General features: G+C 32.0%; 2 protein-coding genes and 1 long non-coding RNA gene across 4 annotated transcripts; 1 reads left to right on the plus strand and 2 right to left on the minus strand.

The window, feature by feature from the left end:
- Positions 1-500: 500 nt before the first annotated feature.
- On the plus strand, positions 501-4673 carry LOC125055314. The gene is made up of 6 exons (XM_047657736.1): positions 501-824; positions 1041-1173; positions 1354-1483; positions 1770-1864; positions 1995-2231; positions 2819-4673. The coding sequence occupies exons 1-6, from the start codon at positions 757-759 to the stop codon at positions 2912-2914; spliced, it is 759 nt and encodes a 252-aa protein (XP_047513692.1). The 5' UTR covers positions 501-756; the 3' UTR covers positions 2915-4673.
- A 2234-nt stretch (positions 4674-6907) lies between these two features.
- Positions 6908-25682, minus strand: LOC125055309 (sphingolipid delta(4)-desaturase DES1). Of its 2 annotated transcripts, none has more exons than XM_047657731.1 (7): positions 25379-25682; positions 14129-14305; positions 10511-10650; positions 9773-9986; positions 8999-9064; positions 8488-8633; positions 6908-7336 (listed from the first exon to the last, which is right to left on the minus strand). In XM_047657731.1, exons 1-7 carry the CDS (start codon positions 25458-25460, stop codon positions 7196-7198), a joined length of 966 nt encoding a protein of 321 aa, XP_047513687.1. In that variant the 5' UTR covers positions 25461-25682; the 3' UTR covers positions 6908-7195. The 2 variants fall into 2 exon arrangements, with proteins under 2 accessions (XP_047513687.1, XP_047513688.1); XM_047657732.1 differs by having other exon boundaries at positions 14184-14305; positions 25379-25681.
- On the minus strand, positions 15247-16637 carry LOC125055311. The gene is made up of 2 exons (XR_007117845.1): positions 16183-16637; positions 15247-16029 (listed from the first exon to the last, which is right to left on the minus strand). It is a non-coding gene; the product is annotated as an uncharacterized LOC125055311 (long non-coding RNA).
- Positions 25683-25749: the final 67 nt, after the last annotated feature.

Raw genomic sequence — 25749 nt, forward strand, 5'->3', positions numbered from 1 at the left:
TGTTTATAAAAGTGACATTAGGAATACATTTAATCCAGAGACAATATGACGGAATAAGGTGCTACGAACAGCAGCTCGCATCTACGCTGTCGACTTTGCGGTAATGTATCGACATGCCTCTTGGCTACGAACGAAGCGTTTTCGACAGTACAATTACGCAAAAGCGGTAGTGTATGTAGAATACTTTTCGACACCAATATGGCTAGACCCCCAGACCATTCCCTCTCGCTTACGAGAGGAGGCCTATAGCCATTAGTCGGACATATGCAACGTGTAATTGAGTACGCTGAAAATCCCGAAGTTTATTAAAATTAAACAGTACAACGTGACGATTTTTGCCCCATCAAAAGAATTTGCCACGGGCCCCAGATGGTATAGTTACGCCACTGGGTAAGCTTATAATAAATCGTCTTAGTATTAGGATATTTAAATCATAAAAATTGCCATATAGTTTTCTTCCTTATATGTTTTAGCTTATCTGTGGCACTGCGCAGTTGAGTGGGCAACTGCCAAAGGAATTTGAAGTTTTATAAAACCATTTTATAGTTTATACATAGATTGGATTTATTAAATAAAGTAAAATTGTTTCATTTTAAATTAAAACATCATAACTAAATATTAATTTGTATTGCGTTTTATGCCAATTATTAAGCGTGCATAAATGCTACTAATTTACGTGTATTAAAGTTGCCGACTGTTGTTGTTTCGCGAAAACAAGGGCGTTAACCAAGGAATTTTCAAAGAAGTATAATAGTAATGTACGGGAAAAAAACTCCTTCGACTTATAGATCTACGCCTTCTGTATATTCACATTATACAGGAAAGTAAGTTAATTTATCATAAATATTCCTTACACTCCCAACTAGACCTAACCTTTTATTATTCCCTTGAGAAGCCATAGTATATACGCTTATTAATTTACTTGGTGCAGATTTAATGCCTTTCACGTATAATATTTGCTATTATATAATTATTTTCTTAGATAGATGAACATAATAAAAAAAATACTTTTATTCTGATTTAACATAAAATTATATTAGGTCATCAACAAATCTTCGCTCATCAAAATCCGTTAAATCTCTGCGAGTACCATGGTATCAAAAGCCAATCCTCCATGATGCTTTTGTTTTGGACTTACAAAGAGGTTCATTACTAACAGGGTCTCTAGCTGTGGTAAGTAAACTTAAAAGAAAAAAAACTCAACAATAAGTCCTTAGTCCATACCATAGTTTGGTCTTGTACTCAGTAGCAATAGCTACTTTCTATTTTGATAAAATGTTAATAATGCGTAAACTTTTATCTTATGTTAATATTTAAATTCTGTAAAAGTATTTGCATGTATCTTATTTGCAGTTTATAGCTTTATTCACATTTGCCCAGAGTATATTTGACTTGTATTGCCTTGGAATGGCAGCACCTGGTTCCGTGCATTATGGATACTATGTGATGAGCTATCAATTTGTTTATGTAGGTAGTGCACCTGGTAAGTAACATTTTGATGTGTAAATAATAATTATTCTTACATCATTACAAAAGAATTCAATGAATTATTGTCTCCCACTGTCTTTTAAGTTGAAATCTTTTCAGTTTTTAGCTTTGCTTACAAAAAATTTAAACTAAAATAAAATATCAGTTAAATTACACTGTTAAATGTTGCAGTAAGAAAGATTTAGTTTTTATGAATAAGTGGGTTAATTTGTGTCATATTCTTTATACTATCATATAATTTAAAATTCCCTATAATTTAAAATTTTTAAAATTTGTTTCAGTTCGCAATGTTCTCATTGTGTTTTCATTATTTTCCTGGATTGGATCTGTTGCAGTATTGGTCACTAGTATTATGCTTATAAGTGCTTTGCGAAAAGTAAGTTCTCAAATGTTAATAAAAAAAAGGACAGATATACCTATAAAGAAAAACATAATCTATGTGTATTGTTATAGATTGTTTTAATGCAGTTTTAGAGTAGTAGTTATTAATATTAGATTTTTTTTAGGAACATGAAAAGCGCATTGTCCCTTGGTTGTATGCTTTTGGAGTATTTATATTATTTCGTGCAGTTGCATTTATATTTGCTTCCATAGTGAATGACATGATATTTGCATACAATATATTAATGTGCCTTTTTTGGATTGTGTTTACTGTCAGCGGCATCTATGGATGGTTACTTGTATACAGTTTATATTTGGAACTAGCTGACTTGACAAAGTTGGAAGATTTGGCACATTTACGAGTAAGTAGTAACATCACACATACATTTATTATTGAAGTGAAACTTCTTTATCGGGGTTGGAAAAAGATTTAGTGTAACATTTTTTCGTTACGCGTCACGTTTTTCGGTTACGCGCCATGTTCCTTTTTGAAGTCAAACATCTTTATCGGCGTTGGAAAAAAATTTACCGTCACATTATTTATTAGTTAGTATTCGACACTTAATATTTTAATGACAATTAAATACATTAAATTCCTAACATATATTCCTTTTTCCGTCCCTCTAAGTATCGGAAATCTAAATTTTTAGATTTGTATAAATATGAACAACACTTAAAGATTAGTTTGCCACAGAAGTTTCACTTCTGACATGTGTACTTTGTACACACACACTTTTTTTTAGACATTGTTTCGGAACACAAGATCTAAAACATAATTGGCAGAAACTGCTTTCTGTGTGTTAAAAACTTTTATAATGGCCCATTAAAAATTTAACGCACGCTGCACTCAAACAAATACATTCAAAACACTAAATTCAAGTACACTATTAACTATGAAATTATGAAATTTTGAATCTTATTATTACCTACCACTATGTCACTTTTTCAGATGGGTACCATGGCATCTCTTAATGCATCTTTAGCTGGTTCAAGACCCACAACTCCACACTCAACAGTATCTACCATGCCAGCTTCGCAAATATGATATGAAACCAAGCCTACTCTTGAAATGGAACCAATGCTTAATGACGTAAATGAGAGTAGTCTTGAAACTCCAGTCTGAATGGACCTGGATAACATGTTAATTTACAATGTTTAAGGCGGAAACACATTATTAAAACGCCACGCAACCCGAAGCAACGCGACGCGTGTTGAGTCGAATCAAACTGTACTATTGTCTATGACTAGAATCACACTTTGAACATCCGACGCGACTCTATACGAGCACACGACACCCGACTCGACCCGACGCCTCGCTCGTAGTCGTTCGAGTTTTTCGCACGAATGTCACATACATACACATGACATAAGAAGAATAAAATACAGAAGTAGAAGTAGAATCTGAACGGTCGCGAAATGAAAAGTACAGTTTGAAAGCATTTTATGATAATTTTAGTCATATATAGTATCAGATATGTACCCAAAATGTGCATCAAATCTTCATCAAAATATTCATCTGACTCGTTATTTATTAAATCCATAGCACAATTAGCACACAACTATACACCTTCATTATTGTCTTACTTGGTAATGTGCACGATGGACATCGGGTGTCGACACGTTGCGTCGCGTGGCGTTTTAATAATGTGTTTCCGCCTTTAGAATCTTAAGAGTTAAAAATATTATCAATATAGGAGATTTTGCAAATATGTGCCTTAATTGGGTCATTAAAACAAAATAAAAGAAATCTTAAATAGAGTAGGTAAGATGTGCATTAGCAATTACATTTATATACATTTTTATAAAATTTACTTTAAAATCAAGTGGCCGGCAATTGACAATAGTAATATATTTGTCAATTATTTAATTTCTAAGTATAGTTTAACATTAAGCCCTTATTTAGTATAGATTCGCCGTCCTTTATTTTAGTATTATATTTTAAGACAGGAATCTCACTTTAAAATAAACATTATGCTTGCATTTAAACTTTTGTTATGATTACAGATCTATTCATCTGATCTTATTCAAAAGAACGAAAAATACTACTTTCCTTTAATAAGACTGTTTATTTTATAGATTTTTGCATGAAGTAATTTTTCAATATTTTTATAATAAGGTGACCAATTATTTTTTGTTCAAAAAGAGTACACTTTGCAAGTATTTCTTAGGTGAAAAAAAAAGAAGAAAAAACAATAAAAAGTTTATTTTCTTTTAAAAACATATTTTTCTTCGGAGTGGATTTGGATTTTGCTAAATGAAGATGTTCGTCTAATAATGTAGCCATATCCGAACAACTTTCATTTTGCATATTAAATTGGACTGTTAAGACGGCAGATAATGTTTTTACAGAAAGTTGCGACTTCTCACTGCTGACTGCTCCAATAATCATTCCCTAGTGCAAATACCATTATAACAGCAGCATTAGTGCCTGGACAATATAACGAAATTTCTATTAAAACTAAATTATACAAATGAGTACTTTTAGAGTACAGGATTTAAAAAGTAGTAAGTACGGTTTGCAAAAAAAGAGTAAAAACTCAGTAATTGAGTATAGTTGGTCACCTTATTTATAATAATATGATTATAAATGTTGGCACAAAACTTATAACAATTTTCATATGTATTAAAACTGCCATATGATAAATAACTTATGACCCACCAGTGTCTTAATCTTAGGTAATAAGAGAAGTAATAATTTTAACAACTTCGTTACTAAAATCTCATATATGTTTTGTCTGTAAATATTTGACTTAAAGATACAAATATGTAAACCGTCCAATAAATTAATAAACGATTTTACTATATATGCTATATTTATTTTAAAAACCTATGAGTATATACATGATAGAAAGATAATATTTTATAAATTTTTCAAAGCTGATCTGTTCTACAGCAGTCAAAAGTCAAGTCTAATCATTTATTCATATTGGTAACACATTGTACTTTTATGAACGTCAAAAAAAAGAGAGATGATATATATGAAATAATTCTAATTTTACATTTACTGCCAGTTCTCAAATCAAGGGCGTAGAACGGAAGAGAAGAACTGGCAATGAACTCTTCGCCACTCTTTTCTTTCTCAATAACTAAAGTGCATATAAATTTCTCAAGAGCGGCTGGCGCTAGAATTTTTCAAAACCCACCTCTTATTTAGAAAAATTCTAAATAGAAAACCAGTCAAAAATAACAGTTTCGTTTTAAACACAAATTTATTGCGTTATTGAGAAAATTATGAGAAGTCGTTAAATTTATAACTGTTGTTTCCTTAGGGTTTGTAACATGATAAAATGACACTAGACACCTATATTTAACTAGGTTAGGCTGTTTATGGCATTTTTATAAATATGCAGTGATATCAATATTCTATAATATGGTTTCCATTTAAGTTGACATGTTTACAAATACATGCATTCTTTGTGACAGACTTTGAGAACTGAGTTAAAGTTAAATTATTACGTCACGGCATTTTTGGAGATTATTGATTATTTGGGGTGGGGGGGGGGGGGGGCATGTAACGCGCCGTGACGTTTTTCTGTACCCAAGTATAGTAAAACATTTCGTGACCACCTAGTGACTCTTTATACCTAAAAGTTACCATTATGTGGTGTAAAGTACTGGAAAGTCGAAAATTATTATTTATATATTACAATAACGCGTAATTCAATCCCCGCCCCGTATCGTAACGTTTTACAAAAGGACCCCCCTCCCAAAATTCGTTAAGTAATACTTGAACGCTCCCTTATTAGTGCTGAAGTTATTCGACTTTTTTGTGTATATATATACATATACAAGATATATATATACAAGTTACGTATACACCGCCTGTTGTCACCTTCATTGGTATCCCTGAACCTGATCTTTCGATTTCCTTTCAAATAGGTTATCATCAGCCATACATTTAATAATAATTCTATACATAACTCTAAATATATATTTTTTGCTGGGACACCTTGGTTATGCACACAATTCTTATCAATTAATTCGATGGTTTTGTACTTATCGCTAAAAATTAGTGGTACAAGAAAGATAGCATTCAAGAAGAAATATTTTTGAACTATAACTATAATTAAAGTAAACAAGATCGCCTTCTTGTGGAGTTTATTAAAACACAGCATATCTAATACATTTTATTACAACAACTTACAGAAATATACAATATGAAACATAGATCTTTGTACATTATTCTATACTTGTTCAAGACAAGCAAATTAGGGCCACTATACATGAGTGGAACTAGAGATTTAAATATGAAACTCGCCCTTAGTCCGCCACAGCATCCGATACGACTTCATAATTATAGTAAAGATCGCATTGGATGTGTAATAAACAATAGTATACAGAATGCAGAAGGTCACTTCATAGGATCAAAATTAAAAGTAAAAAACTACACATAGGAAAGATTGACGAAACTTAGGCAATTCAAACATCGACCGAATTTCATGCCAATTAATACCTACTAAAAATTTTGAATTGCCTAAGCTTTATATAACTTATTTCTAAGATTATTTAATATGAAATTCGATTACATTTAAGCTCATATTTTATAAATGCAGTATCGTAAACTGTACAAACTAATTCCTTTAAATGACTGTTAACAATTGTTATATTTAAATATTTTTTTTATTTTTAATATCTTCGGTAATATCATTTAAAAATATTTAATATGAGTTTAACAAACATACCCGTATGATATTAAAAATACTTGTAAAAAATTAATAAAAAATACATTTATGATAAACTTCTAACTACACTCTTGTAAAATAACTATGGACTGTATTTTTTTAGGGAGCGTTCAAGTATTACGTAACGCAATTTTTGACCCCCCCCCCCCCCCATGTAACTCGCCGTAACGTTTTTCAGTACCCAAGTCTAGTAAAACGTTTCGTGACCACCAAGTGACTCTTTAGTTACTATTATGTGGTGTTAGTAGAAAATAATATTAACAATAACGCGTAATTCAATCCCCGCCCCGCATCGTAACGTTTTATTAAAGGACCCCCTCCTCCCAAAATTCGTTACGTAATACTTAAATGCTTCCTTACACAAAAAAAGGTTGTGAGACACATATATCCAAATTGAGTATTGGAAAAGCTACATACGCCAATAATTTTTTGCGTTATTTTTTTATTAAAATTTCATAATTTTCTCACCTTAAATAAGAACATTATTACACAGTACTCAAAATAAATCACTGATTAAAACGGTATATAAAAGATCATCTTCGTGGATGATATAAAATTTTGTGACATGAAAAAATCCTTTAAAATACAAACAAATCTTTGAATCAGACCTATTTCAACCGACAATTTAACTATCTTTTTCAAACCTAACTGTCTAGGCCCTGGTTCTTGCGTTTGATCCTAGCGTAAGGCCCGATATCGGGATCGGTCACGAAGTCCCACAAGACGCTCGACCAGCTGTCATGATGTGGTAAATTGTCGTAAAACTCTGGTGCTATGCGTTTCACCTGAAATTTTTATAAATACTTTCAACCAAAATATATTTTTGTTCAGAATCGCGCGATGATCTGAAGCAGGCAAATTTAGCTATTTTAAATTTACAAGATAAATGCTGTAATAGATTTTTATTTCTGTGTAGTCAGTGCGGAAAGAGAAGCGTCATTATTATTTGGAAATCAAAATTATATTAGTACGCATAACTGCCACGTCGGCTCTGCTCCATAGAATACCTCATTTCTTTCTATATAAAGATTTTTGAAGTTATACATCTTTAGGCGCGTTATGAAAAATTGATGAGAGTGAAATTTTACGATGCGCGCGCATCGTGACACAAAATTAACAGAATGAAGTTGCCCACGGAAGATGCTACGGCATTGGACATAATTTATAAACAACACTCGAATAATAATAGAATTTATGTTACACTTAATGTAAGAGAATAATAATAAATAATTATTTATTTAATCTTTCAAATGTAAACTGAACTTTATTGACTATAATGACTCCTTTTCCAGTCTTTGATTATTTAATTGTAATTAATTATTTGCATGCAATCAAAAAACTATTTTTAATAATGCCAAAGAAGTATAACTTCTGACGCGCGTACATAAGTACTACACGCACCCTTTTTTCTCCATAACTTTATTGTTGATGTCAGTTGACACTTGTTTGTTCATATAACACGATTTTTTGATGCACACTAATCTATTTACTAAGGAAATGACGCATGATACATGCGCCTTTTAGGGGAAATTTTGTTAAGTAACTATATGCCTACTCAACTATTGTATGCCGGAATAAGCCGGAAATCAAACATTGAGTTTCTCCACATAAGTGTAGCTTAAACCACAGTGATTCTATTATTATTAAAGATTTAAAAAGAATGCTTTATTTTATATACATATTTAATTAAAAAATATAATTTGCTTTTAGGTTGAAAACTAGCACTAAAATGTATGTTATGATTAAATCAATTAAGCAAAGTTATAATCTCAAAAAAGAATTCACATGAGATAGAATTACAAAATATATAAAATGTTAATAACATTCAACAATAAAGAAACAAAGCTACTATGTCTAGTTTATGTTTTCACCACACTATTAAAAACTTCATTATATTATTAATAAACATATTACAATAGATTTTTTTTAAACTAACCTCAGGCAGCCTACTCCCCGGTACCGCTGGGAAATCATGATGCTCATTGTGGTATCCCACATTAAACGTGATCCAGTTAAGTGGACCATAGTAGGAATATGTCTCAAAGCCTTTTTTGAACATATAATGCTCCGATATAAAATGGCCTGAAAGGTTTTAAGAAAATAAATAAAAATATCTTATATTAAAGCTAGTGTTTTGAACGCGCGAACCTCTCTAATTGTTATGTATTGCATTAGCGGATATACAGTGAGGTACACCTTAATTCACAAAACTGTTCCATATATAAGAACTACGAGACTTTCATCAAGTATTCGTACTGTCATCTTCACCTTGAACACAATTATTTTTCAAACAATTTCATTGTTTACACGAATTATAATCGTGCTTTCGTTTGGTTCTAAATACTCAGCGCTTCCCCATACAAAAATATTTATATTTAACATATTTAAGGAAAAATAATACAATTTCGTTTTGAAATTTATAAAATTTGCTTAGATAAATAACTCACCAGCAACAGGGTGTATGCCCATAGCTAGAAGAGATCCAATAAGGAGATATCCCAACGCTTTGCCTCCTGGAAAAGTTATTATTCATTAATTTTGGTGTAACGGACATCGGCATAAGGTGTTTCGCCTCAGACACGTGGATCTTTGAGACATACAGGTTTCCTCGTGTTTTCACCGTCAATTGCGTACATAGAAATAATCAATCATCATAAACTGCTCTAGGTATCAAAGACTTTCATTAAAATCTTATAACCTAGCACAGAATATCATTTTTATTTATTAATTTATTAACACTTCGTTGCATGAACATAATAAAAATTGAACATAATTAAATGAAAAGGAGGACAACTGGCGGCCTTATCGCTTTCGAGCGATCTCTTCCAGGCGACCACTGTGAAAAAAATGTCTTATTAAATTAGATAAGGTAAGAAGTGCAAAAATACACAAAACAAAACTTAACATGTACAAAAACTAAACTAAAAAACAATTATTAATATTAATATTTTCAGTCTATCACGTTACACACCTCAAAAAATGCTTTTTGTTAAAAAGCAGCGTCTCTCTATGCCGACCCTTACGCATTTCATAACTTTTTTAGTAATTTCTGTACGAGGCGAGGAAAATTTCAGCTCGCTCGTTTACCGGTAGGTTTCTCATTACCCGAGAGTATAGCCGCGGCTCTCTCAATCATTTTTCATTAGCATAGCTGTCATTCGAACCGTTAAGTTAGTAAGGAATTCATTTATTAGTTAAAGTGACCAAAATTTCAAACTTACCGAAAAACTTCACCACGAGCATATCAAACATGATTTGTAAGATCAGGTTGATTACTTCCATTGGCGATGGTGGTTTGGGTCTCACCACCAACGGCCTTAGGGAATAGAAGAACGGTTGCAGGAAGAGCCATACCAATTTACCACCAGTAGTGCAAAATAACTTCGCTTCTACCAAGGTCGGTAGGTCAACATCGATCTTCTCGTCGCCTTGATACTGAAATTGAATATTAGAAAACTTTAACCTTGAGAATAGAACAGAGACAAATATAGCACTAGTTCTAAAGTCCAAAAAAAAAGTCCCCATCCCAGTAACGTTCAGAGCCTTCTGGCATTGAGTGTCCATGGGCGGCGGTATCACTTCACACAACATCAGATGAGCCTCCTGCCCATTTGCCTCCTATTACATAAATAAAAATCCAACCAACACCGCGCCTACCTTCTCTCAAGCTATATTATATATCTATCCTTGAGTTTAAGAGACGGCTTAGGTTTGAATTTAAGTGTCAGATATATACATATATAGTAAAGTCAAGTCAAAATCATTTATTCATATAGATAACACAATATACACTTATGAACGTCAAAAAAAATAAACATATGAAATGCTTCTAATTTTACATTTACTGCCAGTTCTCAAATCAAGGGCGTAGAACGGAAGAGAAGAACTGGCAATAAACTCTCCACCACTCTATGGCCTCGTATATTATGTTATGTTGTAAAATACATTGTTACACTTACCCTATGATGCTCCAAGTGATATTTCTTAAAACTGATAGATATTGGTATTCCAATCGGCAGGTTCGCGAAGAAGCCAAACAATTTGTTGTGTAGTGGCCTGTTGTGACCGAAAGCTAGGCTGTGTGCAATTTCATGGATTGCTGAAATTAGAAAATTTTATATAATGACTCATTATCATTTTATTTCACGCAGAATATTCCAAAAACTATATATATACTAGTAGACTCGGCCAAGCGTTGCTGTGGCTAAGGTTTTTGTTACAGATGTTAAATAGTATCTTATGTGAAACGTTGGTACTTTCAACACAGCGCGGCGCCATCTGTTAAAATTGTGATTTGTGACTGTCAAATAATTAGCAATAAATTAAAATTGCGACTATAATTAATTTGAGATTTAAACTATCCCATCTCTCAAGTTGGATCGAACTGCACATGGTGTGCAAATTTGATTGATATCGGTTCGGTAGTTTAGGAGTCCATTGAGGACAAACATTGTGACACGAGATTTATATATATTAAGATATATCTAATCATTAGAAAAATAATAGTAATAAAGAAATGAATTGTGCTTAAACACACGTTTAGTACTTTGTTGGATTCAACTGAACACTTCATATAACATTTATGTAAAAAGTATTTGATTTGTAACTTGGTCTACAAGTTAATTATTAACAACAAAATAGCGGAGGGCGTTTTTTATTATTAACTAGAGTGTGATTAGTCTAGCCAGTGTTTCCCGACGTAGGGCCCACGTCCCATAGGGCGTCAATTTGATTAAGGGATTAATTTGGAATTTTAATTTCAGTTTTTCATTATCTTTTGAAAATTTCCTGACTGTTACGTTAACACGTATTTCCTAGTCATTTTTTCCTAAAACCTATCATTTATTAAGTAAACAATAAAAATGTTATATTAATAATTATGTATAGCATACGAACTTAGGAAGACTAAGGTGGGGCATGCCACCAAAAAGTTGGGATGCACTGGTTTCTACAACACTGGACTCTAGAGAATATTTTAAAACAAAAGACGAAACGACTTCGCTTGGTTGTGGTAGGTCAACAGCATTTTTTGTCCAATCACAGACACGCAATACAATTAAACAATATGCGTCATCGTTTCTTTAACATTTTTAGATTAAGAGACGCAGTTAATGGTATTCTATTAGTCTTGTAAAAGTAAATTATTTAGATATTTATCGCTAAATTATAAAAGCACTTCTCTACTAAGAAATTTTGTAATTCAAGATTAGATATAAAATATCACGTGTTAGATAATAATTCAGATTAATGTAGGACCAGTTTTAAATACGTAAGCCGGTCATTTCAAGGACATTGTGATAAAAAAGCATTTTTATTTCGTACTAGCTGGCCTGGCGAACATCGTACCGCCTAACAGTCGATTCTTTATTTTTTTTTTAATACTTATTCTGCTATTCGAGACACCGGTCTAGCTAAGATAAAAAAAGAAAGTTGATAAGACAACAAATACATTATGTCAAAAAATAAAAATTTACCTTCCCGGAACCCCTCCACTAACACTTGAACTTTATGATATGGTATTAAAGTTCATATAGAAAAAAAGTAAATATAGTAAAGTGTTGTTTTTAGACATTTTCACTCAATTTTTTTAATTTTTCTCTCAGTAAGAACCATCCTCGTACTTCAAAGAATATTATATAAAAAAATCAGACAAATCGGTCAAGCCGTTTTCATGTTATGTCGTGACAACGGAAAACGGGTTTCATTTTTATATATATAGATAAGATTTACACGACTATGAAACATTCCGTATACGTGATTCAAAAATAAACTCATAACTAAGATTTCCCATTATTAGTTTTTAATTAAAAAATCGATTAAAATGTCTAGTAATTATTTATTAAAAGTAGCGGAAATTCTTAAAAAAAATAATTAAAATCCGGAATTTAATTTAATCGGAGCTTAGAGCTCAAAAATATTCTATACCAATAACACAGTGAAATTTATTTCGCCACGAACTTCGTTTCGCCTTAATATGATTTTGGTAAATTTGTCGAATCTGTTGAGGCGCATGGCTTTGGACCTCTTAAACAAAATTAAAACACTGATAATATTATGTAAGTTATATTGTCTCAGTTGTCTCAGTGGGTCCCAGTGAATTACATTAGGTTAGGTTAGATTTTTTTTTATTCAAAGTGGCGTTTGTGATCAGCTTATGTTAGGTTAAAGCCAAACATTTGTACCATCTTTAATTCATTTCACAAATCATGATGTTTTAATTAATTTCTGTGGGGTTAAAGTCTAAAGAGCATGCGCCACATTATTGCATGGTACAGAATTGCCGAGTGATGAAACTATATAGAAAAAAATTTGGAGCTATTTTGAGGTGGAGCTGGTATTAGACATATTTACCATGATTTTTAAGTTACTTAGACATTTTCCAAAATTTCTCTTTTTTAATAATTATAATCGAATAACACATTTTACGATTCATAGTTATATAGATATATAATATTTAATACTATTACTTGTATACTAACTATTATCGTTATGCACACAAAAACGAGACAATACGACAGTGAGTACGTAATATATGAGAACTGAATATTCTGGTAAATACTTTTTGTGTAATCTTTTTGAGGAAATTTTTTGGTATCAATACAGCCGTTTTTGTTATGAGCCAGTTTTCGGAGAATTCGCGGATTTCCTGCGATTTAAGTAATCGGTTCGTTTGATAAGCTATCGCGTGATACATATCACGTATTGATTCAAATTGCTATAATGTATTGATAATGTAAAGTGAATGAAAACATTTTTTTCCATTGATAAAATTCTCTTCTCATCCTTAAGTTACACTGTCTAATTTTGAATATATAAATTCCACGTCATCACTCTCTTTGTGGCTATTATGACGCACAAAGGTTACATAATAAAGAGCTGGTTTCCCATAGAGAGTATTTCGTTTCCTTTAAGTGCTTTTAGTAGGTATTGCGAACCAGCTCTCCGATAGGCAGAACCGGAGTTCCACAAACCCATTAGGCCTACAACGCACTAGCGGCTGGCCGCGATGCGGTAGGCCGCGGTATACCTATACGGTCTGCCGTAGCGGCATGCCGTATTACGTCTAACCGTCCCTATTGCGGTCTGCCGCAATCGTCACTCGTCAGTGCTTCTTAAAATATTGCACATGATGGACGTTGAAGAAGTTGCGGCAGTTATTTATTTATATCATCGTAGAAAACATCGTCAAAAAAACTCTGCGTAGTGTCTAACGCAAGGAACAAGCGATGACTGAGGCGGGTAGGACGCGGTATTTGCGGCTAACCGCGCCGAGTGCGTGGAGGGGACGCGGCGCGCCGCATCATTCAACCGGTGCGGCTCGTCGCAGCCCCAGAACAACCGGAGCGGTTGACGGTTGTCCGCAAATCAGTGCGTCGTTGTCGTGCGGTTTCATGTAATAATCGATGTGCGGCCTACCGCAGCGGCACATCGCACCGCGGCCAGCCGCTAGTGCGTTGTAGGCCTTACTATGGTCTTATTGGTCAACAAAAGATTGATAACCTCCTCCTTAGATATTTTAAGTCAGTACCACTGTCAAACTGTAAACCTTCAGAATGGCAATCGACAATAGAACTTACCCAACATAAGGGAATGATTAATAACACCTCCAAAGCAGTACGCGACGATAATTACCATGGGCCAGCTCATATACGGCACCAGGGGCAGCATTACGAACTGAGCGAACACCATCCCGGTGACCACCCATTTAAAATTCGGGTCATAGCCGTAGAGTTTCTTGATTTCTGGATACTTTTCTGAAAAGAACAATACCAAACTTTATATGCACGGCTTCGGGTATGGAAATACAAATATGAACTTAAACAAAATCTATAATTGTCTATAGACAAAGCCATACTCTATCTTAATAAAATTACTGTAGTGTTATTAAAGAGACAGCTTTTTTTTCTTTTCTTTAATGGACTTTCGGTCTATGTGCGCATTTCACACTAGCTCTTAGGGTGAGATCTATAGTGCGCACTTAGACTTTGCTCTGACTTAACTATCGAGTTAAGACACAGTCGGTATTTATAGAGCAAACTGCGAATCTCTCCGAGTGTTGGCTTAGCTTAATCCCAAGTCCACGAAATCGACGACTTACCAAAAACTTTGACTATAAGCCTAACAAAAATAATGGCCTAAAATTTGCTTTACCATCATATCTTTTACTGGACTTTTTATTTTTGTCGGTTTTTAATGAACGGTGTTGCCATTTTGTATCGGAGTTCCATAGACTTTGGGAAAAATAGAATTTGAATTCAAAGAAATTATAAATGATCTTGATAAATACCTATGAAATGCATGAAATGAAATAATTACACATTATTATGGTATTTATTGTTGTTTATTTATATTATTTATGTAATTGTTCAAACCCCATTTTTGAGAAATCTTAAAAATAACTGGTGTGATTTTGTATGTCACCTGGCAGCCCTGGCATATTATAGTGACAACGAAATTCAAACTATAACCTAACCGATGTCTCTCGCTTCACATCTGTTATTTTCGTTTCCCTGAATCTTCTACCATTTATTATCTGACTACCCTAAAAAATTAGAGTTAGAGTTAGGAGTGGAACATATGAAATTAAAAAATCTGTTAGAAATAGAATTTTTTCAACAAAAATATAAATTAGTATTAGAAATATGTATTACACTTAAAAAAAGAATCAGAAAATAAATGATTAAAATGAAACAAGTTTTGTTTTGATATTCTTTATTACCAAACAAATTACCTAGTTAAATTGTGCAATCACAGATTGCCGGAGATCCACCACCTGTAGGAGATCTTTCATTGTTTCTGTGTTACTCAACTTCTGCTGTCAGCAAGATCACCATCATCATAAGCATCCCCTCTCTGTATACCTATATTATGCAATACAGCACAAGCTATAATTATATATAACTAGTATATTTTGTCAATTTTGACTGTAGTCCTAGCTGTAAACATGGAAATTTCCTTTTTCACACTCCGAAAAACCTTTAAAAAATATGCCTAGTTCTTATTTGAGAATAATTATAAATATTGTCAGCTCTTGTCATTGGATTTAAAAGTGTTGTTAACATGATGTTAAGTGCTGGATAACCGCTGTCACCTACTAAAACAGGCATTTTCTAAATATCCTGCTGTCGTGTGAACTGCCAGGCCACCTAGACACTATAGCAAATATTTCCATATCAGACCCTATTATTGCTTGCACATTTACAGAAAAATACCCTTTTTTATTTCTGTATGCTTCAGAGTGAGCAATACCTTTGGGTCTATTAATTTTTATATGGGTGCAGTCAATAGCTCAGATTATACTGTTTAGGCCATGGTGAGTATTAGATCTTCCTAATTCTTCAAACTTCGTTTTGGCTATGTTCATATTTCTTGGAAAATTTACAAATCTAGGAAGTAATTTACTCAACTCTGCAGAGACTTTATTTATAATTAAACAGACTGTAGATTGGCTTATGCTGTTCAGATCACCACACACCATCTGTAATGTCAATAAATTATTATTAGTCACATATATGTTATGTTTATGAAAGTCAGAAGACAAAAGTCTTCAACATATGTATTTAAAATCATTTGAGAAGAGGTATAATATATCAAATTGAAAAACCATACATATTTATGAACACAATATTACCTGAAAACATCCAGTTGCATTTTTATGCCTTAATGCAATAAGTATTTGCAATTGCGGTAGGTTTGGCGAACCTCTGTTTTTATAAGGTTGCAAGTTTGTAATGATCAGCGTCAGGATCACATTTAATACCGTGTGTTTCAAAATACGGTTCCTTCTTTTGAATTTATTCTCACCGTACAGGATGGAAGGATTTTGGTTTTATTAGTTCCGAACATATACAACACTTATAAGCTCATACAAACAGAAACAGAAAAGAGAAAAAGTGGTTTAAAATTTTCAATTGTTGATAGTTGATACAAGTGCTCTGTTGCTGTTGTCAAAACATTGCGATCCGTTCTACGTAATAAAATTATTGTCATCTTTAAATAATTAATACATTTTCTAAAGGTTACTCGTAAATTTCTAGTTATTGCAATAATAAAATAAATGAATACATAAATAACAATAAATTGAAGATATATGTGTACCGTTTTAGATGTTTAAATATTTGTTATTGTTTACTTTTTTAAAGGATTATAAACAAAGTATTGCATGAAATGAAACATCAATTTGTATTTTGACATTTTCTGTCTTAGCTTGGGCTTAGCTTAATCTCACCGTTAAAATGTCTATAAATACGAAATCATAGTTTAACCTTAGTGTACACTAAGCAAAGTTTTTCGTAAGGTAAGTCTGAGCAAAGTCCAAGTGCGCACTATAGATCTCACCCTTACAGTAAGAAAAACATCGTGAGCCAAAAACTTCGTGTGTGTCAGGCACAGCAGGCTGACCACCTACTTGGCTATTAGAAAACCAAATGATCACGAAGTAAATACAAAACTCTGAGGCCCAGTTTTTACACGTCACGCCAATAGTATTTTTTTTATGTTCATTGTAACACGAATGAATCTAAAAGCAGAAAAATATATTTGTATGTTACTCTTAGCGAATGCAAAATAGAGAGATAAACTAATATTCTAAGTTATACATTTTATCGATTGCTTTATAATTTTTATTATATTTACAAATAAACAAGCAATGTATTGTAAATTTCACCAACAACCTATCGAAGAACCTTCTTTTTGTCATTTGATATTTTAAAGTACACCTCACATTTGGACCAATAGATTAATTTATTTGTGTTTCCATGTAATAAGTAAGGGTTTTTTAATTATACACGAAGGCCTTATATAATTATATTACATTTAAAACGTATTATTGGTATTTATGGTTTTAAAAATCAGTAAATGAAACAAACAATATGGAGTTTTTTTTGTCTTATATATATGTCACAGCAAAGTAGCTTATTTAGCCGTTCAATCAACAGCCTAGTCGCTTTACAAAAAAGCTCAAAAAAAATCTAATAGCTAGGCAAATATGAAATAACTTAGATCGATGATATTTCATTACTTGCCTAGCCTGCACATAGCGCGGAAACTTTCCAAACTATCAATATGGCGTCGATCATGATTTCCAAAGAACATTAATAACATTTGAAACATATTAAATAAAGATTTTTTTATGTCTAATGTTTCATCGTTATTTATGAGTCTGACCATGTGACAGAAATAAGGATACATATATACAATTTTTCTTTTTCTTTTCCTTAAGCAGGAAAATACGCTTTAAATAGATCATCATTCTTAGCAACACAATATGGGGTTTTGTATCCAAACGTTTTGGTTTCTCTTATCGAACAATAGAGTAGACTTAACATAAGATCTAGTGACACGTGCGTAGGCATCTGATAAACATATCGGTTGATAGCCATCAATGATATTCAATTGCGTCACAAAGTCAAAATACATTTATGTATAAGTGTGTGTACGTAAAAAAATCTATATACATCCATATAACATTTATCACCCAGTACTAAAATTAAGGCCGTAGAATCTGTTCTAGAAGAAGAGCTGTCAAGAAACGCCTATAAGGCGAGCAAAATATTTATATGATTTGCTCACGTGGCAGACTTTTTTAATAGCCATAATTATACGATAAGGAATATTAAGGACCTCGTCGGCCTCCATGGTAGCGCTGAGTTGTCAATTAACAACCCCCTAAAAATGTAAAAATAATAATAAAACAGATAAACTATCAATTGACACCCCTATAAAAATGTAAATAATAATAATAATAAAACAGATAAACTATATCGATGTTTAGAAACCTTGTCAAAACGAAAAAGGCAGGACTTTTCAAGTTATGAAATTTGAATGTTTTTTTTATAATTAAAAAAAAATATATATATGAAATGCACGCTTAGCAGACCTGAAGTTAGTTAGTTTTAAAAACCCTGCGAATGACAGCAGCAAAATAGTGCCACAATCGTAGCGCTGCGTTTTCTATTAAGAGCGCTTTAAAAATATCGACAAAAAAAAGTGTGCTATATCATATTTACCTCAGATTGGCAGACTTCAAGGAACGTAATGGTAAAAGTCAATAACCAAAATGACTGCCAATGTATATTTAGGGGGTTCTAAAAAATCGAATGGACCCAATTACAGCTACAAGCAAATGATTTAATAGAGCTTTTTTTATATCTGCCTTCTGTGCAGAGACCTGGATGTCTGGCTTATAGATTTTCTTCGTTTTCTAAATGGTATTGACAATTAGCCCCAGAGACACAAGCAAATGATTTAGTATTGATTTTTTTACAGATTTAAACCCCTGCTGTAGCTTAAAAACGCAGCAGCGTACAACCTTAATTCATTAAGAAAATTTTGTCGTATTGGTCCGTACATTAATTTTTATCAATACGAAATACGAGAAAATCATATACTCAAATGCTCGCCAGCTCTCTAGTTACTACCTTTTTATTCGCCAATTACATTTTACTAAGCTGCAACTATTACCTTTCTCCACGTGACATTGTATGAAACAATATAATAAAAAGTTGGGCAGGTATCAGCAGAAATAATTACCCACATCATTAAAAAACTAAAACAGTCTTAGTTACAATGAAGTAAAACGCGAAAATATCCCGCGGTTTGTAAAATAATTATGGAAAGGTAAGTGTTATAGAGGGGATTATTACTGACTGATATTTTATAAATAGCCTTATTTGTTTATATATCTTGTTAATACACTTGTATGTGTCTAACACATAGCTATATGTGCTCCAGTGAATCCACCAGGCAACAACCCAGGCTTCGTATCAATGTGCGTAAAATATAATTAAAAAAATTTGATTTTTTTAAATGTTTGATGGTCACGCATATAAAAGACAACCTTATCTTGAGTGGTCAATGTCTGTATAACTGTGAAGAGCTATTGAGTCCGAATGTCTGGATGATTAGATAATTGTTATTACAAGGCTACTGTCTCCAACAAATGCAATTAAATATTTTATAGAGAAATGAGTTGGGATTGCGCAATACATGCCAAAAGAATACAGCAACAGCATGTTGTCTACAGACGACACTAAAGTATACTACAGAATTTGGAATAGACCTATAATTCATATGTACCAAAAATTACTAATCAGTAATGTATGGGAGTCATTCGGTGTTTTACATAAGTTTAGGTAGGTACTATGAAAATTATATACTAAATTGAGAGACGGTGGCTCATTTGACTATCAGGGCCCTTAGGCCGTTTCTCCACTGCTCCCGGTCCGGCAAACGTTAATTACCGATCCGATTTAGAAACTCATTACTACGTACTTACGTACTTCTCCACTACTCCGGCATCCGGTTTTTAACGATCGGATAACTTGCTAGATCGGAACGCAGTGTTTTATCGGTCCAAGTATGCAAGAGGTTATAAATTATTATTCACAGGTTTATTTATAGTTTCTTTAATTTGAAAGAATCTGGATAACCTGGACCAAACCAAATTATGTTGCTATTTATTTATATTTTTATACCATAGTATTAGTGAACTATTTATTAAGTAGATTATAATATTTTAAGATAGACAATATAAAAAAAGCAATAACCTTGCAACGGCAATAAAATATTCAGAATTTAGAACGTTTTATTAATAAAATAAAGTATATGGGTTTTACTTAATATAAGTGTTGCATGATAAATATACAAGTATCGATTATTGTCGGATCGGATATAGTGGAGAAGCGCAATCCGGCCTTCCGATATTTTTCTCATGACTCATTCCGGTATCCGACGCCGGACCGGAGCAGTGGAGAAAGGGCCTTACTCTGCAAGTTCCAATATAGCTCCTAATCTAAATAATGAATTTTTGTAAAAAACGATCCAAGGTTGTGACATCAGCGCTATTGAGAGAACTACATCGACCTTGCAAACAAAAACATCGGGATCGGAAATTGAAGTTACAGAGTACCGGCGCTGATCTTAATAAAATAAGTTGGAATAGAAAATTCTTAATACATATCTAAGATCGATTTGTATTAACGTATTTCTTATCGCCTGGAGCAAACAATAACAATTTTGTATCGAATAAAAACGATAACATTTATTACCGATAACAACAGTAGGTACTCAAAAATATATTGAGGAAAACATAATTTCTAATGTACGTTTAACATTATCCGTGCCTTTTTCCAACACGCTAATAGTATCTACATGGAAATGTTAATAAATATAAACTAGTAATTTACACAACAGCGATAACATTTGCCCGACAGATTTATATATATATATATATAAGTATAGCCTTTTATAATGTATAACAAGTTTATATATAGCTTTCCAAATTCCGTCTGCAAAAACCAACCTAGGTGTTCAGGCACCTCTCATTCTAATTCTTTGCGAATATAACAGAATAAACACTACTTATACAGGGCTTCATATGTTCGGTAGTGGGCTGATTAATTAAAAAAAAACAGTGCTAAGCGCCTATCTGGTACCTAATTCGCATTAAGCAAAAAATTACTAGTAAAGTCTAAAATTGGAAGTGTAATATTTTAGTATTTTATAGCGTTGGTAACCATAATTGTCAAGTATTTTAGACTTTATAGCTTGTAACATATACTGTAGATAATGTATTATAAATGATGTGTTGAACTTTAATAAATAGGTAAATATGCAAAATAGCTAAGTGTGTTCTGTCACACATGTAACACAGGTACTCTTACCTTTAACAGACATAAGTCTCACACAGTTAACCATTTCCTTATTATTAATAACTATTGCTTTATTTTGTGCACTATGTATGTAAGTTTTTGTGAGATATTTTTTTTATTATTATTTTCCTTGTAAGTTCAAGGAAGGCAGACCCCACCCAATTCAGAATTTACACCTGTTCATTACGTAACAACGTATTTTCCCATTTTCGCCTGCAACTTAGGATCATCATCGGGATGCACCAACTTGCCTTTTCATCCTTAACTGTTTTAGCTTAGGAACTAATACCTAATCTAATCTTGCACTCAGGAAACAATGTACATAAAGAATGGATGAGACATCATACATGTTATCTGCTAGGCATAATACATAGAAATATCTAATAATCTAAATCTTAAACTTAAGAAGAGAATCTCCAAAATATTCGACAATTGAACGCGGACTAAGTAACAATTAATAGATAGAATTATCTAAAAAAAAATTGCATAACGATTCCAACATAGAATCAATACGATACAAATTTTCATAAATTTTCTGTGGGACTTTAGTCATAATTCAGATGACCTTCAATGACGTCTCTGCAAACAATAGCTTCACAGTTATTCATACGATATTGTTATCATACAAAATGGCATATAATAATATAATATACGAACATTCTGTATTTTGCAATATTATAGTTTATGACACTTTGAAACGCTATTTTCTTAGTGAAATCATCGACTATAGTCTATATATAGTAGATATCTCTAAACGTAGTGAAAATTTCTCATAATGTACAAAAACATCAAATATATAAAAACGGTCCCATAATGTATAAGTGATAGTTTTTCTGCACATTTTTTTTATTTAAACTTCAATTTTTTTGTTATATTTCTTACATTGAACTAATTATATATCTAAATTTTATTATGGCTGTGAAAACGGATTACAAACTCATTGTTTTTATCAGGTAATCAGCGGCCACAGCTAACACATTTGTTTTATGGTTTCAAATTTCCGTACATTCATTTAGACAGAAATTACTTCAAAGTTTCCTTCAGTATTACGGTGTTAAACTAATACAGACTGCGAACAATAATTGGCACTCTCTGACAAAGTGCCGATTCCAATAATTAGGTATGACGAAATCAAACAAATGAAACTCAATTTCGATTAAGCATTCCACATCCGTAGCGCAAACCTCGGAGTCCCTATTTCAGTTACTGGGTTCTAGTAAGAAATGGCTAAAACTACGTTATGCCTGGCGCTTACTCATAGCTACACTAATAAGTAATAACTATTAGTACTGAAGTCCGAAACGACTAATTAATAATAATTACACTACCTTCGGCAACAAGACGTTAATGTGGGAATAGTGAACTATTTTAAACGTATGAAGGAAAAGAAATAAGCTGCTGGAAACACCATAATAATATTTATATGATTTTTTGTAGAAATGAATTCTATATAATATAATAACTATAAAAACAAATTATCCATTATCTGAAAAATACCCAGTGTAGGCTAGTAAGAAATGGCTAAACCTTACGTAAAACTATATCCGAAGTACCTTAAATAACGTTATGGAATTAAGTGAAAGCGTAACATTCAGTGATTGAGTCCAGTTTTTCTGATTTTGAATATAAAATATGTATTACCAAACATGCCTTAACAAGTTAAATAGTGTCTTGTCTTACTGAGGCATTGCACCAGTGTTTTAAAGAATGGCTTAAGTAAGTGACGGATATTATGGCACAAAATTCAGGCTAATATGTCAGGCTTACAACTTAGGTTATCATACAAAAATATCTTATCTAACTTTACTGTATTTTAAGTAGACATACATAGATAAAATTTTAATTTATGAGGTATATATTTTATGATCTAGGTTTTTAACATGCCCTAAAGAATAATAGACATGCCAGATGAGCTTATTTATTGCTTTAAGGGACAACACAAAGATAGAGTAATACCCTAAATGTATAGATATAATAACACATTAAACTGTTTGTTTTATGGAAAATCCTGTGAAATGTAAACAAAGCAACCACAGGTACTGTCATGAGCTACTAATTAACGTGATAAGCCACAAATCTTAATCAACAATGTCGCTTATCTGTTTGTTTAGGATTTAACTATGATAGTAAGACAGCTTCTTATTAGCCATAAATTGTGAATAGTGAACAATAAACTAATTTTCTTTACATTGTTTAAAATCATATGCTTTATTCTCGTTTCCAGTACGCACAACGGACCAACCACGAGTCTAATTGCGGAGAAAGGAGTCCCACTTCTCGTTTCCAGACCTCCATATATAATGAAATAAGATTCTTACTAGCATAAGAAATTGAAATCTTATGTTTGATTATCAAGTCGTAGGTTCGAACCTCCGTTGTGCACCAACAGATTTTCAAAATTTTAGCAAAATCAACACTAACACTAGTGAAGGAAAACTTAGTGAAGCCAGCTTTAGATACAAAGACAAAATGTGTCAGACATAGGACACTGGTCACCTTCACCATTTAAAAATGAGATATGATACAAGAGCAGACATGTAAAAACAAGACCCATAAAGGGACTCCACTGGATTTTTATTTTCACTTTAAGCCATATATAGCTGTGCAGTATACTTGAGTCACTTGTAATCTTACATTTTCTCAACTTTCGGCAATTCTAGTTGACCTTTTAATATTATAATAATTTAATATTGTTTATACTACAAGTATAGTTTTTAACATTTATCATGGTCAAACAAATCTTACTACTCATACAAATTAAGTAAGAGCAAATACCTGTTATGAACTAGCTAGCAGCCTTATCAGGTTGTACATTGTATTTGGAAAATTCTTTGTAGATTAGCTGTCAAGTATCTACCACTTTCTTTGCAAATAAAAACGATTTATTTATTATTAAGGAATTTTTTGCAATTTTAGAAACAAAACAAAATATATATACATATATAATTCTTGAAATTTCAAGTCCAATTGATTACTTCAGATTTTTTAATTAAGAAATGTTATTTCTTTACCACTGAATGCAATTAAAGATAACGTTTAAAAAATTAATACAGATATGTATAATTCTTAATAAGAATAATATAAATTAGTTATCAAATACATCTACACAAAACCGTTCATGTTCATAATAATAGTCCCAAAACCAAATAAATTTAAAAGGTATTAATTATTGCAATATTTATAATTGAGAAGCTCCTTCCTATAAAATTGCTTTAATTATCTTGAACTTTACATAATCATTCACATTAATGCATTAGGAAGTTGTATTACAATGAATTAGAAATCACAATTCATACTAAATAATAATTTGATTGTCTGTAGTCACTGTGATTTTATATATATTATATATATATTTTAAATTGGACCTTAAAATGTGATATTTAAACATATTTTTAGCTGTAACTACCAATTCAGATTTAGGTATTAATATTTCAATTCCCATTTAAATTATCAAATTTTCTTTTACTTTGAACAATGCTTCAAAAATATGTCTTGATTTTATAAATGTTTGTAGAAAAGAAAAGAAAGCAGAAAGTCCCATAAATCCTGAGTGAGATAGGGCATATAACAATTTGACAATTGTTAATTATATTATATTTGTTTTTATTAGTAATAAAATATAAAGTATTTGATATACTTTTTTAGATGAACAAATTAGATATTCAGTGGAAGGTTTTATACTATTGAACTGCCTGTGGAATATATTTAGATTGTAAAACATCTAAAGAAAAATAAATGTAAAGTTGTGTCGTAACAAGAATGTTACTATTTAACAGAATACAAATAAAAGATAGTCCTGCATAAATATATTCACGTTCATAGAAATGAACAACTGATGCATCACCATATTTTAACTACTAATTTCTTAACAAATAATAAGACTGGAACAGGCTGATTCTTTATTAAATAAAGTTATCACTTGTCTTAGTGACTTTAGTAGTTTAGTAGGTAAATGAAGATATACAGTCTTCAATATTTCGCTTCAAATTGTGTGTTCATTAATAATGTATGCATACATATTACGAGGAATGTACCAAGAAGTAATACGGCACTTATGACCTATCATTTAACATCTCGTGATCAATTTAATATCACGCTAACAAGCTACAGTTTAAAACTGAGAAAACATAACTAATTAATGGTTTAATTATTTATAAAAATGACGTAATTTATTACCCAAAATAATCTTTCGTCGACTGGCGTGCGGCTCCTCAGTATGGACCCATTCAAAATCATTTCTCGAAACGTGTGCACCCATTTTAGGTATAATTTAATATCACTTTCCACAGAATTATAAGTTTAAATGTGCAGAGCTAGAATAAGAGCAACGTCTCATTGAAACACTAGATTGTAACTGATGTCTGATACTTCGCGATTCGGGCCGGCACTTATTTTATTTTGTGACGAAAGAAATCCGAAGCGATAAATTAGTCGCACGACCGCTCAGAGTAACGTCATTATTCAATTTAATTAATTAAACAACACTCAACAGTGAACAGACTACGATAGTATGTTATTTCACCTTCAAACAAATCTGACGTCTGCGG

This window comes from Pieris napi, chromosome 13, assembly GCF_905475465.1.
Source record: "Pieris napi chromosome 13, ilPieNapi1.2, whole genome shotgun sequence".
Taxonomy (NCBI): Eukaryota; Metazoa; Arthropoda; class Insecta; order Lepidoptera; family Pieridae; genus Pieris; species Pieris napi.